At 41.9% G+C, this 18,287-nt stretch overlaps 1 protein-coding gene across 1 annotated transcript in view; it reads right to left on the reverse strand.

The window, feature by feature from the left end:
- The window catches only part of LOC121268967 (sodium channel protein type 4 subunit alpha-like), a 208,334-nt gene that overhangs the window by 81,403 nt on the left and 108,644 nt on the right, over positions 1-18,287 (reverse strand). Inside the window, exons 10-13 of the mRNA XM_041173268.1 lie at positions 14,036-14,248; positions 12,220-12,453; positions 9,722-9,848; positions 237-475 (exon numbers count right to left, since the gene is read on the reverse strand). Coding sequence (XP_041029202.1) covers positions 237-475; positions 9,722-9,848; positions 12,220-12,453; positions 14,036-14,248 — 813 coding nt within the window. The remainder of the gene's footprint in view (positions 1-236; positions 476-9,721; positions 9,849-12,219; positions 12,454-14,035; positions 14,249-18,287) is intronic.

Here is an 18,287-nt window from a genome sequence, read left to right on the forward strand (position 1 = left end):
CAGACAAATACAAACTTATGAAAATGATGGATGGTAAAAGGTCTAATGGTCCAGCTAGCTTCACACAGTTGTGCCTCAGAATACATTAAAATTTTTCAGCACTCACATTCCTTCGGTTCAACAATTGGAAAAATTGAACCAACAGCCAGCATGGAAATGATGGGCCAAATGGCCTCCTTCTGCACCGTGATTACTCTACGCTTAAATGTTGTGAGGAGAGAAGCATAAATACCTACCAGATTCCCAACAGACAGCATATTTTCAAAAGTATTAGTCATGGGGTAGTGCTCCATCGCCATAAAGAGAGTATTCAGCACAATGCAAATAGTGATTCCCAGATCCACAAATGGGTCCATCACAATAAACTTCAGGATTCCTTTGAACTTTATCCACTGCTCACAGCAATCCCAGATTAGAAATGTGTTGGCAAATTTGTACCACCAGGGAGGGCAACTCTGCTGTGCCTCTTCCAGCTCTGCAGAATATAAAGAATCATTTTTGTTATTTGCATATCTCCAGTGTCTTCTTAGAGTGACTGCACAATATTTATATCTTCATGCAGGTGGATCGATAATTCATTGTTGTCGATATAATCTCCATTTAATGCAAGGCTGTAAGTGCCAGAAAAGATGTGGAGCAATTCTAGACCCGGAACATAATGCACTGGGGCTTCAGGTGAGCCCTCTCCACAATTGCGCAGCAACCAAACTGAACATAATAAAGGGGGTAGGCCATTCTGTCATTCAAGCCTATTATGTCAGTTAGTTGGATTATAGATGATCTGCACCTTAACTTCACAGCCAACCAAATACTTTTAAAGTCTAGTCACTGTTATAATATAGGAAATATGGCAGCCAATTTGCACACAGCAAGCTCTCACAAAGTGCAATGTGATACTGTAATGACTAGATAATCTGTGTTTTTATGTTGATTTAGGACAAACATTTCTCTGACACAGGGGATAGCTCTTCATTGCAATAATGCCATGGGATCTTTTATGACCACCTGAGAGGGTAGGGTTTAACATCTCACCTAAAAGACAGCACTCCAACGGTGCAGCACCCCCTCATTTCTGCATTGTAATATCAGCTTTGGTTTCTGTGCTCAAATCCTGGAGTAAGATTGTGCAGTGTTCAGTTCCATTTGCAGCTTCTCAGATAATGAAGCAATTTGTGATTCATGCAGCAAGACCTGGACAGCATTTTGTCTTGGGCTGATGAGCGGCAAGTAGCTTTCATGCCACACAAGTGCCAGGCAATGGTCATTTCTAACAAGAAAGAATCTAACCACCTCCCCTTGACATTCATTACCATTGTCAAATCCTCCACCATCAACATTCTGAGGTGCGGGGGGGGGGGGGTCACCACTGACCAGAAACTTATCTGGACCAGCATAGATAAATAAATACTGTGGCTACAAAGGAAGGTCAGAGACTGGGTATTCTGTGGTGATTGACTCACCTCCTGGCTCTCCCCACCTCGTAACCTTTACACCATCTACAAGGCACAAGTGATGAAATACTCTCCACTTGTCTGGATGAGTACAGCTCCAACAACACTCAAGAGACTCAAAACCATCCAGGACAAAGCAGGCTGCTTGATTGAACCACCACCTTAAATATTTACTCACTCCCTGGGCAACTCACTCCCAACTGTGTATCACTGTGCCACCATTCTGGTGGGTCTGCCCTGTTAGTGAGACAGGACATACCTTGGGATGGTGATGGAGGTTTCTGGGACATCGGCTATAAGTTATGATTTATTGATTATGATTATGGTTACAAATACGAAAAATAAGCTTATTAAGTTTTGAGGCTGTCTGTTCAATTTAAGGTAAAATGGAGTCATGCAGAGGGTGGTGTGACTTGCTCCAAATCCTGCTTGACAACAATGAGTCACAGATTGATTTACTGGGAAGAAGGAGGTGCAAGATGTTCACACCTGTAAACAACGACCAGAGCAGCTGTGCTGGCAATAGATAGACTTGTAATTTCCAAGTATGATAGGGAGGTGTTAGGAACATTAGGTTTTACAATTGTTATACTTTAAACTGCCCATTTAATTCCATGATAAAACGTTTGGGGCTCTAGAGGATAGATCATTAGTATTTCTACCTGGATCCAAGGCCCATGTGATTCACATTATCCTGGAGATGGGCTTTGAGAGGGGAACTGTCCACAGCAAACTATTGAAGTGTTGGCTTACAGAATTTTCTAAGATGTCATTGAACTTAGGTCATTCAGCAAGAATCTGAGAGAGAGAGAGCAGACAGATAGAGGCAGCCATTTGGATTGAAGAGAGCAAGTCTGTGAAGATTTAAATGAGGCTGGATGATTTGCCTAGCTTTGGCTAGAGGGAGAAATCTCTTGGTCCAGTAAAATTACCAGTAAAAAAAATCAAATATCCCCCTCAGGATGAGTGGTTCTCAAGATTTATGTTGGAACACTGCCTTGCCTTCTTCAGGGTGTAGGCCTTATTACCAGCTTCCAGATAAGAAGTTAAGGAGCAGGAGCATAAAGAGGAGGAGATGGAGGAAGAGGAGGGGTAGGTGGAAAAGGAGGAAGAGGAAAAGAAGCAGCAATCTAGCGAGCCCCTTTTTGCAGACAGTATGTTGTTACGATGAAGTGAGACGGGGTGAATTGGCTCCCCTCTATTCAACCTCCTTGTTTGGTGACACCAAAGGTTTAAATTTCTTTTTCACGAGGATATGCCTTTTCCAAATCAAAATGTATTTAACTATTTAAACCATGAGCAAATAGGAGCCAATCGAACAAGGTTATCTTGAGTCAAAGAAGGAGTAAATTTATTAACCACTAAATCCGAGAAAAATAACAAAAACACGATATCAAGCATTCAGCCCTCATGCAGCCATTTGGATCCATACACACACACTCACACACACACACTCACACACTCATACACACACACACACTCACACACAGACGCACTCACAAACTTACACACTCTCACACACACTCACACACACACACTCACACACACAGACGCACTCATACTTACACACTCTCACATACACACACACACACACACTCACACACACACTCTCACACACACACACACACACAAGCTCACACACACACACACGATCACACACACAGACACACACACACACACACACTCACGCACACAGACACACACAGACACCCATTCACACATGCTCACACTCAGACACACGCTCACACACAAAGACACACACACACACACACACGCTCATGCACACAGACACACACACAGACACACATTCACACATGCTCACACTCACACACACAGACACACACACTCACTCACACAAACACACACAGACACACACACATACATACACACTCACACATACACACACACTCACACATACACATATATCGGTAATAAGGTGAGTTATAATCCAACTAAAAAAGGTAAAAGAATAAACGGTTAAGTGTCTTTTGACTGTCATTGAGACATAGATTTTAAATGTTGCGGCCGATTTGGGTTAGCTGGTTTCTTGGATGTGGTCAGATGTTGAAGATTATTATGAGATCTTGGTTCACTGGTGGGTTTCTGGTAGAGTTGGCTTCTCAAAACAGGGGACACACTTATTCCAAAACAGAGGGAAAGAGAGCAGTCCTCAGCCTGTTTCCTCTGCCAAAGACTTTCTTGCCACTGCTTGTGTCACTTCCAATCTCCCTCTCCTGGCTGGGCAGCCTTGCCTTGAAATATTTCACTAATTGTGTATTTCCGAAAGGTTTCGGGCGTCTCTGTCTGTGGCAGCCATTGGCCGGGGTTTTCCGGCCCCGTTGTAAGTGGGACCTGCCCCAGGAGAGGTGGCTACCTGACCGGAAGTCCATTGACTTGCGGTGGGACTGGAAGGTCCCGGCAATTGTTTCAATATCCAGTACTTTGCATTTGTAATGTCCCTTCCTGAGACAGTTATGAGTTTTGATGGTTGTCTGGATTATAGGAAATGTCTCTCTCTTCTCCTTGGAAGATGGCCTTGCATTTTTAAGCTGTTTGCTCTATCTCAGTTCAAACTGTACAATTTCCAGTCAGTTGAAAGTTAACAGCCTTGTGACAATGTGGCTAACCTATTTGAACGCAATTCCTGTAATCCAATTTCCTATTCACCAACTGTCCAACCTTCCTTCCATCATTGCCCACAATGCAAGAATGAAAGGCAACACAAAACATACATTCCAAACCATTTGCCATTCTTGAATTCATTCATGGGATGTGAATGTCACTGGCTGGGCCAGCATTTATTGCTCATCCCTAATTGCCCTTTTCAACCACATTGCTGTGGACCTGGAGTCATATGTAGGCCAGACCAAATAAAGGCAGAAGATTTCCTTCTCTAAGGGACATCATGAACCAGATGGGTTTTTAACAACAATTGGCAATGGTTTCATAGTCATCATCAAACCTTTAATTCCAGATTTTTATTGAATTCAAATTTCACCATCTGCTGTGGTGGGATTTGAACCTGGGTCCCCAGATCATTACTCTGGGTCTCTGGAATACTAGTCCACTGACAATACCACTATGCCACCACCTTCTCTTATTTAAAGGTAAATTAATACCCTTGTGTGTTCCCTTCATGATGTCTTCCCTGTGCTTTTGCCTAGCCTGGTGCTCCAATGTCATATCAACCCAGTGGCTGGTGGAAGGCTGCTGCTGCCTTTCAGAGAGGAGATTGCGGATGGAATTCCAGGGCTACCTCAAGCAGTTCTGGACCTAGAAGACCCCAAACTTCAGACTGCACAGCCTTGTCAAGGATGGGGTGGCGGGGGTGGGGACAGCAGTCTGGGATGGCTGGTTGATTGGAAACAGCAAGAGCGCCAGTGGAGTGTCAGAGGTAGGAGGATGAATGCTGTGATCCTGAAAGAAGCTGGAAGGTTCCTGCTTCACAGAGCCACTGCCACTCCCCCAGAATGGCACCTCAACGATCCAAATAATCCGTTGAAGGACATGTTGCTGGACTGCTGAGATTCTGCAAGTCCCTTTGAATGCTGGTATCTGCAGCCCCTGATGGCAATGGCCTCAGTTTGCATGGCAGCAAGCTGACCTTGCATGACCTAGTCCGAGCTTCCACTGCAGCACACAGACCTTAGGTGGAAGCTGCTTGTTCCGTAATGGAAACAGACATCAGTCATCAGAAGCTGCATCATGGTCAGGTCCACGCTTGTGTTGATGGAGTTGACCACCACTTCCAGATTGGAGGGGAAGCGCTTCAAGCTCTGCACAAATCCCTGAGCCACATTGGTGTCGGACTTCTCCATGCTCCTTGACACTGAATACAGATTAACTGGCAGGCTTCCCAATGCAGCAAATATTTCAGTGCAGACTCTTCAGCCTCCTCCTGTATCGTGGCTGATCAAAGTCCTCATGTGAGTTCTCTGCAGCAGAACGCACGTGTGACCTCACCAGCCGGCAATCTGGCACCTGTGTTATTCTTGCCCCCTGACTTGGCTGCAGCAAAATTGTGCCTAGTGTCTCACCACATGCCGATCCCGCCTGTAATCTACCTTCTACAGTGTTTGCAGTGTACACAACTGAGCTGGTGGCTGTGAGGCTGAAATTAAGTAGCAATGTGCCTTTGTCATCAATCTCTTGGTTTTCCTTCACTAGTTAACCAGGTTGCACTTCTTTGGTAGCTGAAAGGAAAAAGACACATGGGTAAGTTTGTAGTGAGGGGAGAGGGGGGGAAGTAAGAGGTGCACGCTTTCACCATCTGCAGCTTGTCAGTCAGAAGAGATTGTGGGATGAGGAAGAAGTGGGATGTGAGAAGGACGATTAGGTATGAAGATAAAAGCCATCTTCAATTGTTTATGGCCACGGCCTAAGGAGAGGGCATTTAAATAATGGCCAGCATCAACTCCTCCACAGAGGTTAGAGCAGGCAAGCACGCCCCTCACCCTCCAGTCAGTTTCTGCTGCCTCTGGATACGCGCTATCTTCTCCTGCAAGAGAGAGGGAAGAGTGTCAGTCAGTGCGATGCAATCTGTTTGGGTGGCATGGCTGTCATGATTGAATGGCTGGCAGTGTGTGCAGGCTATGAGATATGAGGTGAAATTTTTTGCTCGGTGGGAGGGCCCATGCCTGACCCGGGCGAGTGCCCCGACATCAACGCGCAGTCGCGCAATATTTCCTTCATTGGCAGTGTGCCTGCTGATAATTAAAAGGCCTGTTAAGACCATTAAATTATCAATTAATTTTAATTTTTCGCTGGCAAAAAGGCCAAGAGGTCTTTGTGTATTTTAGGAAACCTCATCCACGGGCAGGTTGAGGTTTCCCAAAGCAAATAAAAATACAATAAAAATTTTAAAACTCAATTAATAACATGTCCCTACACATGTGACAGAGTCACATGACGGACCATGTTTCATGGCATTTTTATTTTCTTTATTTTTTTTATATATATAAAACACTTCATCTCCCTGAGGCAGTTCACCCCCACCACCCAACCCACCCCACCTACACATGCAGCGCTCAGTGCCACCGCTCACGTGTCACACTGGGCAGGCCTTCATTGGCCTGCACAGTGTGAAATTGCCTCCCAGTCCCGATTGCGGGTGGCGGGCGGCTTCTCGACCACACCCCCCACCTCTACCGAGCCTGCCCGACATGGGTGAAATTCTGCCCATTGTTGTGAGGCTTGCAGCAGTCTGTGAGGATGAAGCATGTCCATGTTAAGTACAAGTGCTGACTGATAAAGATTATTGGTAGGCGCTTGATTGGGCTGTGGAGCTTTGAGCAGTGGCTGAGGCTAGTTGTGCAGATGCTAAGATATGGCATTTGAAGATGCATTCGCTAACCTTGAATGCTTACGTGAGGTCATAATACTTCTTGCAGCACTGCATCCAAGTCCTTGGGGTTAGAATCCTAGGACAGATCTCCACAGCTACCTGTCCCCACTGTCTTTTGACTGTGTGCCTGGAGGATCTCTTGTCACCTTGTGGATACAGGATGTGCCTGCTCCTTTCCAGTTTCTCTATCAAGTGTAGCATCAGAAAACTTGGGAGCTGGGTCTCTCCCATGCTTAGCCATTCTTCACTCTTTCCCAAGTCAGACCCTGATCCCACAGGACCCCTTGGCATCTGCTCCAGCCAATACACACCTCCTCTTTAAGCTAGCTTTAAGTAATGCTAGCTAGTATCAATTTTGGGCTCCTGGATGATGCATGCAGTCAACTTACATCACATAAATGAGGAGGCAGTATGAAGATGGTATGCTCTCTCTATTAAATCCACCGGGCATGGGTTAATCATGTATCATGCTCCCTGTTGCTGTTTTCGGGGGCTATCCAATTTAGCCCCCAAAACTACTTAAAGGGACAATCTACAAGTTTGTATATGCTTTCCAGTTGTGTTCTTCTACTGTTTAAGTTACTTTTTCTGAGACTTATTTCCCTTCTGCCTTTTGAAAGGCTGCAAATACAGTAGGTTGAAATGTCTTTTGAGTTTTCTAAATGGTCTATGAATTGTCCCCTCTCATTGTGTTACCTTTAGTTGGCCACATTCTTTTAATTTTAACTAAAGCCTGAATTTTTGATGCTTTAAGCTGCCCAGGTTATACCATATTCTTACACAAGGCTGGAAGTACAAGGACTTAGGCCTGGATTTTCGCAATGATGGAGACCCTATCTATCATTGTGAAAATGGCGGAAGAGGCTGAAAGTCAGAAGTCCAGCCCCGAACACGGCACCTACCATTTTTGGGAGGGCAGGAATGGGCCCGAGTCAGAATTTGTGCATGCATGTTTCGTGGAGACAGCTGTCCATATAAATCAGCAGTTGCCCTCTCATGTCTAATTTTGGTGACCCAGCTGTGTGAAACATGAATTGTGCAAGTTAGACCTGGTAGGAGCAGGTATGATCTTTGGGGAGTCCTTTGGAGAGGTGGGTACCCTTTTGAAGGTGTAAGGCAGCCTTCTGGATATGACCCCTGGACACCTTTGGGGGAGGTCAGGTGCCCCTTTGGATTGTTAAAAAGTAGGCATGAATGGGTGTAACAAGCGCATAAACTCATTGACTTTGAAGCTCATTGGAAATGTCAAAAGTGTCACAATGAACTGTCAGAAGCAATTGTCAAAAATGTCAAAACAAACTGTCAAAAGAAAATACCAAAAGTGTTAAAACTGTAAAAGGCAACTGTCAAGCTGTCAAGGCATTTAGAACTCCTGCCCATTAAAACATTTTAAGAAAATGCCTGGAGTGTTTAAAAAAAATCATTGCTTGCTATTTCGCTCCATCTGTTGACATAAACCTGAGGGTTACCATTACCGAATTAGTGCTGCTTAACTGATTTCATGACCTTCCATCATGACTTCAATTTCATAGTTTAATTGACAGCTCCAAGTGGTTATAGACTCTTTGAAGTGGGACTAAGATATCACTTGATTGAACTGTTTGTTTTCATAAGTATGTCGTGAAGGAATGTAAATGCAGTGAATGGGTTTTTATGAATGAGAGCATTTTTTTTAAAAAGTCTGTAATAGACAATTAGATCTTTATTTTATTTAATCTTAGTATGGGTCCTGAGGTCTGCCCATGATGGATACTGAGTGAACTGGCATAGTAGGTGTAAGGGAAAAGGCGATGGGTGGTGGCCGTGGGTTGGCATGAGTTGATACTAAGTTAAATGGGGAATATAAAGTGCCATGGGGATGGGTGGAGGGGCATAGGTTGGCATAGAGAATATGAGGGGCCATTGGGGTGTGTGGCAGCATGAGATGCCATGGGTTGGCATGGATGGGGAGTGTGTGGCGGGCAAGAGGGGATGTGATGGGTGAGGGCTGGAGGACTGTTTTTTACTTATTGCTTTTTAAAAATTTTGGACACAGGACCAGTGCACAGAGGCAGGCCTTCCAGCCAGCTCGCCTCCGCACCCAACAGCCTCTGCACTCGTTCCGGGGGCAGTGGGCCTGGCTGCCATTTTCAACCACCACCTGGGATGAAAATCTAGCCTTCTGGGACACTTTCTCCCAGGTTGAGCTTGCAGAGCCGGGAAATATCCCAATTCTGTGCTTCCAACTGGAGAGTAAAAATTCAGGCCTTATGCTTAAGTAAGAAAATGAGTTGAACACAGATAATTGTGCATGGTCAACTTACTGCATTTCTGGCTAGCTTTGCATTAGTTCCTATCCATACTGGGCTGCCTTTTCCCTTGATCCAAGAATGCAGTCTATTGATTCGCCCTCTTCTGCCCAGGAGGCTATAGGAAATGGTTAAATGAAACCTATGAGCTGGATCCTTAAAGAGACTTTATCTTCATGAAAAATGTTGCAGAAACTTATATTTTTCTTTTCTTTGTTACTTGCTTGTGGATAATATTGGCAAAGCAGCAGTTATTGGTCACCACTAGCTGCCCTGAGGGTACTAGGAACTCACCATTTGTGTTTGTCTAGAGTTACAAATAGACAGACTGGGTAGGGGTACCAGGTCACTTCCCTGAGGGACATGAGTGAATCAGTGGGTTTCTACAGCAATCTGGCAGCTTTCATGGTCATTTATTTTTAATTTCAATTCAATTGCCAACTTATAAGGAAGGGCATGACTCGTACTATTGAAGACAATGTTACTCCGTTGATAAGTACCCTTGTCTGTTTTGGATTTGGAACCTCATCAAACAAGATGATGTTTTGTCAAACACTGGAAGAATTGTAGTTAAACAGTAAAAGAAATTATTCCATCACAGCTGTAACCTTCATAACAAGAGTTCAGATGAAGCTTACCATCCAGTTTGGCGCTGCTGTACATACTGGTGACACTTCCAACTCTCATTGACGGTGCTGGTTCTTCCAGAAACATGGAGGTACGTTTAGATCCAGGGATATCATCTTCAATGTCCATACCAGTTACCTACAAGGTACCAGGTATAAGCCAGGAGAAAATATTGGATATCAATCAGAAAGCAAAGCCATAGACAAAAAAAAAATCTTCTTTTGATATTTTAAGTTGTGCTATGCAAAAAAAAAGAAAGGAATGCATTTTGTGAGTTTGAATCGATCAGGTAACTTTATTAATTCAGTGTCTCTACCCAGCACCACCAGGACCCCAATACCCCAGCCAATAAAATCACTGTCTGCTATGTTGGCAGTGGACGTTAGCCATGGATACCAGATAACACCCTTATATGTGGAAACACTTAGCAAGATGATTAATTTTATAATGATTGAAAAAAATAAAGCATGATCAACGTGTATGACGTGTGAAATAGTTAAAAAGCAAGTTGTATGCCTAATCCAAAAATACAGAAAAGCAGCATTAACAGTGATCATTGTGCTGCACAACTTTTTGATGTTTCTGTCAACAGTAATGCCTCAAATCGTTTCTTGTGTAACAAATGGTCACTCTATTGTTGGTAAATGTCATTTCTGTTAAATGATAATGGTGTTTTATGGATCAACTGTGGTATACACTGTAGCCACTGTAATGTAAGGTGCATGAAGAAATACAACTTAATGTGCTTCCTCTGTGGCCCATACTCTACTATGTAGCATGTAAAGAAAAGTACTGAATAGAATATAATTTGATGCAATATGGTAATATAAGTAATATACCTATAACGGGGTATCGTATACCTAAATTAAAGTGTAGGGAATGGCTCTAGTGTGGTATATGTGTTGATATGGAAAGGAGAGTGGTACAGGTGCCCTGGGAGGGAGCCAACGTTGAAGGTCGAGGGACTTGGCACAACACAGCCTCAAGCACACTTGCTGCACTTAGGAGCTGAGGCACCTCATGAGGCACCCTCTGCTGTTAATTATACTTATGCAAATATATGCTCCCTAAATTCTTGCACATATAGTATACACAGGAAGAATTCCTGCTATTTCACACGAGAGTAAGATTTATGAATACTGGATTTAAAGAAGTGGATGCTCATCTGAAATGTATCCAAACACAATGATAGGAGTGTAAGCCAAGTGTGTGTGCCATACTTTTCAGGCGAGAGAAGAGGGGCAACAGTCAGTGAACTTTAAAAGCTGAACTCACTCTATTAGGATTATTACAAACACAGTGTTAATATGTAATTTAACTTTTCTTTTAAAAAGAAGCTTTGTGTGGAATACACACTAAATAGTTTACGTGACTTTGTTTAATGCTTTGGGCTTTTTCTCAAGTTTCTTATGACTTAGATGTAAATAGTTCGAAAGCATAATTAGTTAAAGTGTGATTGCATTGTTATAAATCCTATTGTATGTCAACTCAATTTATTACAACAAAAACTGAATACAATGAAATGTTTGCAATGCAGCCAAATGACCTTTAACCTTTCATAACTGAAGGCATGCCACCTCATCTCTCGTCTATGTCAGGATGACACAATCTCACTGTTTTATATTAGTGTGTATTTGATAGGACAGGGTCAAACCATATACAATGTTTAGTTATATTGCAAGTGCCAATCCCACTCAGTACAAGCTGACATTCTGCAGGCAAAGTTCTACTGCCAGTTGCCTGACACAGAACTGCAAAGAAGAGGGGAGATGGGATACGCTAATACTAAAAATAAGAAAGATTAAAAGCTTCTAAGCTTGGCTGTGTACTGTATTGAAGATATGCTACACTTGTTATGAAACCCAAGCAGTCATAGAATCATACAGCACAGAAGAAGGCCATTTGGCCCATTATACCTGTGTGCGTTCTTTGAAAGAATTATCAATTAGTCCAAATCCCCTCCACTCAGCCCACCTTCATGCAGCCATTTTTTTGCTTTTTAAGTAAATGTTAAATTCCTTTTTTGCAAATGACCATGGAATCCACTTTCAGCACCTCTTCAGGCAAATCATTCCAGATCATAACAATTTGCTGTGTAAAAGAATCTTTCCTCATCTCCCCTCCAGTTGTTCTGCAAATCACCTTGAATCTGCAATTTCTGGTTATCAATCCCCCTATCAGTAGAAGCTGTTTCTCCTTACATTGTCTATCAAAACAACCCACCCAAAAGGCAACATGAAATTATATTTTGCATTGGTTTTGTTTTAAAATTTGTTTGATAAAGCAAAGTTTCTGCAGAACTAGACCTGAGCGTTGTTTTTCTAAAGTAGCACAATGTTAGTGCAAACCACAGTTAGAACATTATCTGACATCTCTCCACTTTCCCAGACACCATCCTACCCTCTGTGTGATTCTGCAATTTTCATATTCCTGAAACATATATATCCTGAAGCAGACTATGAAACCACAAACTGTGTGCGAAAATCAAATTTATATTAAAAAAACATACGTCTTCTTTCTTGTCCACAGCAGACGGCACGACTCTGCCATTAGGCGCTGAGCCGCTTTCCCCATCTTGTGAAACAACTCCGTTAATTGTAATGATGACCGGTTTGGTCAGTGATCCTCGCTGACTCGCGGCTTCCTCTTCCTCTGTGGGACATTTGTCAGAACCGTCTTTCTTCTGCATTCTGTCACTTGCCAATGAGTAGTGGCTGCCAAGGTGGCCTTTGGAAGAATGTAACTGGAGAGGTGGGGGTGGGGGGAGGGAAACGTACATGTCAACTTATTAAATATATGGAAGTTCAAATTATTTTTGTATTCTGTGTGCTCCCCATGGTCAGAGATCTCAATGCTGAGAATGGAACATATTTCCAATTTTACTCCCATGTTGGGTTTGTTATGTATAGAGTAACCCTCTGTTTCATCTGCCTAACAAGGTGTCTCCATCACAGCGTTTGAAGACCCCTATTGCACCAGTGTTAATTTTAACATTTCTCACATCAGTATCCTGCGAGTCTCTCTCTCAGGAGAATGAGCGTTTAGTCCATATTATTGCCAGTTTTGTGCTCTGGAGTTGTGCTTACAGGGAACTGGTTTTAGACCATCCAACCTCATTTCATGTAGGACCCTTATACAGAGAAAACAAAGTTTGATCCTATGAACCTGGGACATGTTCAAACCCAGACTGCAGAGATAAGTGGATAATGTTCTCATTGAAAATGCCATCCATTCCCCTGATATTCATTTCAACTACTGATGCCTATTTATGGTGCAGTGTACAAGGGGTGACCCATGAATAAATAGGTAGCAAACCTCCAAATATTAATTACAGAAATAAATTATTCATATTTGATTTAGATAAACATTTAAATATAAAAACCAAACCCTTGTAAAATCTAAACCATATAAAAGTAAAATTTGATCTGTTAATTATTTATTGTGAAATGATATAAGCTTAAGGAACAAGTTTACGATTGCTTTATAAACAAGTAACTGGGAAACTCATTCCTCCTGGATAGTCCAGATATTTGGGTCTGGTCTTCCTAGAGGATACCAACAGAACAGGGAATTACACAAGGCATTGACCAGAGATTTACAGGAAGTATTTATAATTTAAATGGCTTTTAGGATTTACTGGCAACCAACAGCAAATTATTTCTTGATAATCTTACAAAAGCTAAATTACAGCAACTAGCCTTCAGTGCAACTGCCATCAACAAAATGCAATAAAGCACAAAGCACATCATTCATTGAATGAAGCTTTGAAAACATGATCCAGCTGGTTAAGGCAGTCGTGGATTGGGCTGTACAAAGCAGGGGTTGTATCACGTTTGACCTTCAACTTATGCCAAGTTAGCTGATTCAAAAGCAAGATATTGTAGATGCTGGAAATCTTAAGGTAAAACAGAAAATGCGGGAAGTGCTCAGCAGGTCGGAGACCTGGATTAATAATCTAGAGCATGTGATCCACTTATGTCAGTTTGACCATTTAGGTTCAGTTTTAAAAAATCTAGAAATAAAAAGCTGGAATCAGTAAAAACGACCATGGATTTGCTGGATTGTTATAAAATCCCAACTGGTTCACTAATGTTCTTTGGGGAAGGAAACCTGCCATTCTTATTGAGTCGGGCTTATACATAGCTATCCTTACCTGGTTGATCTTAAGGTCACCTAGTAAGGATCTCGGTTGTATCAAACTGTTACAAATTAGGCAGCCCATCACAATCTTTTCAGGCCAATAGGAATGGACAATAAAAGTCAGCAACAAAAACACTCACATCCGACACAAATCAGTTAAAGAAAAATGCAAATGGCTCACGTACCTGAGCCTCTTGTTCCTTTTGATGTTTCCTTATGCTTTCCAAAATCTCTTGAAACTCTTTTTCTTTCTCTTCAGCCTCTAGTTGCGTGGCCTCATTTTGTTCAGCATAAGCCATTGCCACCACGGCCAGAATTAAGTTAATCAGATAAAAAGACCCGATGAAAATGATGACCACAAAGAAAATCATATAGGTTTTCCCAGCAGCACGGAGCGTCTACAGTAGAAACACAAGATGGTAATTTCCTGCTAGTCAGGACCTATCACATTCCTTCTCTATGTTTTGTAAATATTATACTGAAGATACATCTAGAACCTCAGTGGAAACCTCTAATGAATTGCATAACCCGACACTTGCACATGAACAACATTAAAAGACTGAACACATTGGAAAGCCATGGAAATATGGAGTTATTATTGAGTTTTCGCATTGTACTTTTTATCATGGTTTTGACTTAAACAGCATAACGGGGGCTTTTAAATGATCCTTTTTGGTGCTGATAAAGAGGTACCGGATGACCTTGTGAGGTTACACAATGAGTGGGATTTTCCAGCCCCACCCGCCGCCGGGATCATTCGATCCCGCTGAAAGTAAATAAACATTTGCCAGGCCGCTGAACCTCCCGCGGCTGGTCACGCTATGAAGGGGCCAGAAAATCCCAGCCTATGTCAATAATAAAAGGGAACAATCACTACTATGGATAAAGCATATGCCCTGAAAGGTGAGGCATTACTCTACATGATGCACAGTAGTGTTTTTCTTGCACAGTACCACCTTTTAATACAAATTGCACAAAGGTTTTGTGTGTTTACAGAACATCAACATACACTGGGCCTGAATTTACTGTAACCGATGAATGAACTGCACTCACCATTAGTTAGACTTGCCCTGTCTTTTTAATTTCCACGAACTTTCACAGAGCACATTGCTGCAATTAAGAGATCAAAACTTTGGGTCAGCCCCTACATGGTATCTAAGACTTGTGTGAGTAACCCACTGTATACCTCCTCAACCAATCAAGATTGAAGATTTGTAATGAACAGTGCAGAGTCTAAAGTAGGGAGTGCAAGGTAAAATAGTGAATTCAATGTCAAATCAGGTACAGAAAGAGATAAAAAGAGATCGAAAGATAGATTGGGTTAAGAGACGGAGAAAATACATGGAAAGAAAAAGTAAAAAACAGTAATTTACAATTAAGAAATAATCTACAACAGCAATTAAATGCTGAAAGAATGAGACTCCATGCTTGGAATAGTTAATTTTCAGTGCGAGAGACGTTGTTCGGCAGTAATTAAGACTTATCACGTCATTATATTGGGTAATTAGAATGAAATAGACATGCCTTAACTTTCTACCATAGTTCATACCTGCGGTGCAAACACAAACTTCACATTGGTCAGAGCAATAAAATGCTGAGAGGGACAGTAAGTTGCCGTTTTATGAAGTTAATGGTGGAATGGCACGTCTCAGACAGCAACTTATTGATATTCAAATTTAACCGCAGACCTGTGCTCACCTGAAGTTGCTGTGTGATTTGTAGACAAATAATGCTGAATGCCTTTAGCCTCACCATTATTTTGACAGTAAATTCTGGCTCATAACATCTGTAATGATACCTTATTAATATTTTCAAGACAATATTTAGAACAGCAGAAAGTCTGACATCAGTACAGTAATTTTAGAAAAAATAATTAGAATGCAATAGTGCAAAGTTGTGAGCATTACAAGGACCTCAATTTAGAAATAAGGGAAATTATGTTTGACATATTCATTAGAGCTCTTTGAGGATGTAATAAGCAAGTGGATAAAGGAGAATCGATAGATGTAGTGTATTTAAATTTCCAAAAGGCATTTGATATGGTGCCACATAAAAGGTTACCGCACAAGACAAGAACTCATTGCATTGGCGGTGATGTATTAGCACAGATAGAAGATTAGCTAACACGAAACAGAGTCAGAATAAAGGGTCACTCCACTGTAACTAGTGGAGTGCACATGGATCAGTGCTGGGGCATAATAATGACTTGGCTGGAGAGACAGACTGTATGGTAACCAAATTTGATGATGATACAAAGATAGGTAGGAAAGCAAGTTGTGAGGAGGATACAAAGAATTGCAAAGGGATATAGATAGGTTCACTGGGTGAGCAAAAACTTGGCAGATAGAGTGGGGACATGGTGGTGTAGTGGTAATGTCATTGGACTAGTAACCTAGCGATTCAAGCTAATTTGTTGTAGACATGGGTTCAAATTCCACTCTTTTAAATTCAATCAATAAAATCTGGAATATAAAGCTAATCTTGGTAAGGATGACCATAAAATTATCATCAATTGTTGAGAAAACCTATCTGGTTCACTAATGCCCTTTAGGGAAGGAAATATGCCATCTTTACCTGATTTGGCCTACATGTGACTCCAGATCCACAGCAATGTGCTTGACTCTTAACTGCCCTCTGAAATGACCTAGTGAGCCACTCTGTTCCAGGACAACAAAAACTGGCCTTGCCAGTGATGCCCACATCCCATGAAAGAGTAAAAATAGAGTATAATGTGGGAAAATGTGAGTTTGTCCACTTTGGTAGGAAGAATAGAAAAACAAATTCTTATTTAAATGGAGAGGGACTGCAGAATTCTGTAGTACACAGGGATCTTGTATATGAATCACAAGCAGCTACAGCAAGGAATTAGGAAGGCAAATGGAATGTTGGCATTTATTGCGAGGCGGATGGAGCATCCAACTAGAGGAGTCTTGCTACAACTGTACAGGGCATTGCTGAGACTTACCTGGAGTACTGTGTACAGTTTTGATCTCCTTAATTAAGGAGGGATATACTTGCATTGGAAGCAGTTCAGAGAAGGTTCACTAGGTTGATTCCTGGGATGGAGGGGTTGTCTTATGAGGAAAGGTTGAGCAGCTTGGGCCTATAGTCATTAGAGTACTCACTAGGGTTTAGAAGAATGAGAAGTTATATTATTGAAATACATAAGATTCTGTGGGGGCTTGACAGGCTGGATGGTGGGAGGATGTTTCCTCTTGTGGGGAAGTCTAGAAGTCGGGGGCACAGTTTAAAGATAAGTGATCCCCATTTAAAACTAAGATGAAGAGGACTTTATTTTCTCAGGGGATTGTTAGTCTTTGGTATTCTCTTCCACAAAGTGTAGTGGAGGATGGGTCATTGAATATATTCAAGGCAGAGATAGACGGATTTTTGATTGGCAAGGGAGTTGAGTTATGGGGCACAGGCAGTAAATTGGAGTTAAAGCCATAATCAGATCAGCCATGATCTTATCAAATGGTGGAGCAGGCTTGATGTGCCAAATGGCCTACTCCTGCTCCTAGTTCAAATGATCTGATATAAAAGAGAGCAGCTCAAATGATTAAGGGGATTGAGGGATTGGATAAAAAGGAGCAATTGTGCAAACTGGGCATGACCTTCAGGAAGAAGAGAAGGTTTCTCGGTGATACAATTGCACTTCTTAGGATTCTAGATGGCTCCAGGCCATGACTAGCTGTTTCACCTTGTCTAGGACAGTACAATCAAAACTAATCAATGGAAACATTATTTCATTTCATGGAACGGTCTACCTGGGAAGCAGATAGTATTGATGAATTCAAATGCAAATTAGATAGATTTCTTTCAGGAATGAATCTTTTGAGCTACAGTGCAAAGATACTTTGAGACATGAGTGGGTTTTTGAGAAAAACAAGTGATTTTGGTCCGACACTTCCCACAGATTCCCACCAGGAGTTTCCTCGCTTCATGTCTGGATCAGTTGTAGACTAATTGATAGAGATTGATTACTATCATCTGTCAACAACTCCATCATCAGTATATCTCGTATCTAAGACGGCAAAAGGCGAGCTAGACAGGACCTAGTCCTTTTTGCCCTGCAATTCCTATGATGCTATGCACTTTATCAATGTTCTGGGGCAGAAGTTATTTTAGGATATCATAAAAGTGAAATGCAAACAGCGTTAAATATTATCAGAACCAGGGATAGATCGTTGCCATGAAATCACTCGTTACCTTTCAAAAACCATCTGACCGTCTGGAATTGTATATTTCTTTTTTATTTTTTAATGCATCAAGCTCAATGGTGGATATGGTGTCGCATAAGTCATAATGATTACATGATACCCTGCAGCGTATCAGCTACTGTATTTTATTTGGCTGGGTTAATGCAGAAAGAAATGCAGTTTCTATTTACTTATATGAAAGTTTTGAGCCAGGCACACTTTACTCATAAAAGCTGTG

The sequence above is a fragment of the Carcharodon carcharias genome, chromosome 23 (genome assembly GCF_017639515.1).
Source record: "Carcharodon carcharias isolate sCarCar2 chromosome 23, sCarCar2.pri, whole genome shotgun sequence".
NCBI lineage: Eukaryota > Metazoa > Chordata > Chondrichthyes > Lamniformes > Lamnidae > Carcharodon > Carcharodon carcharias.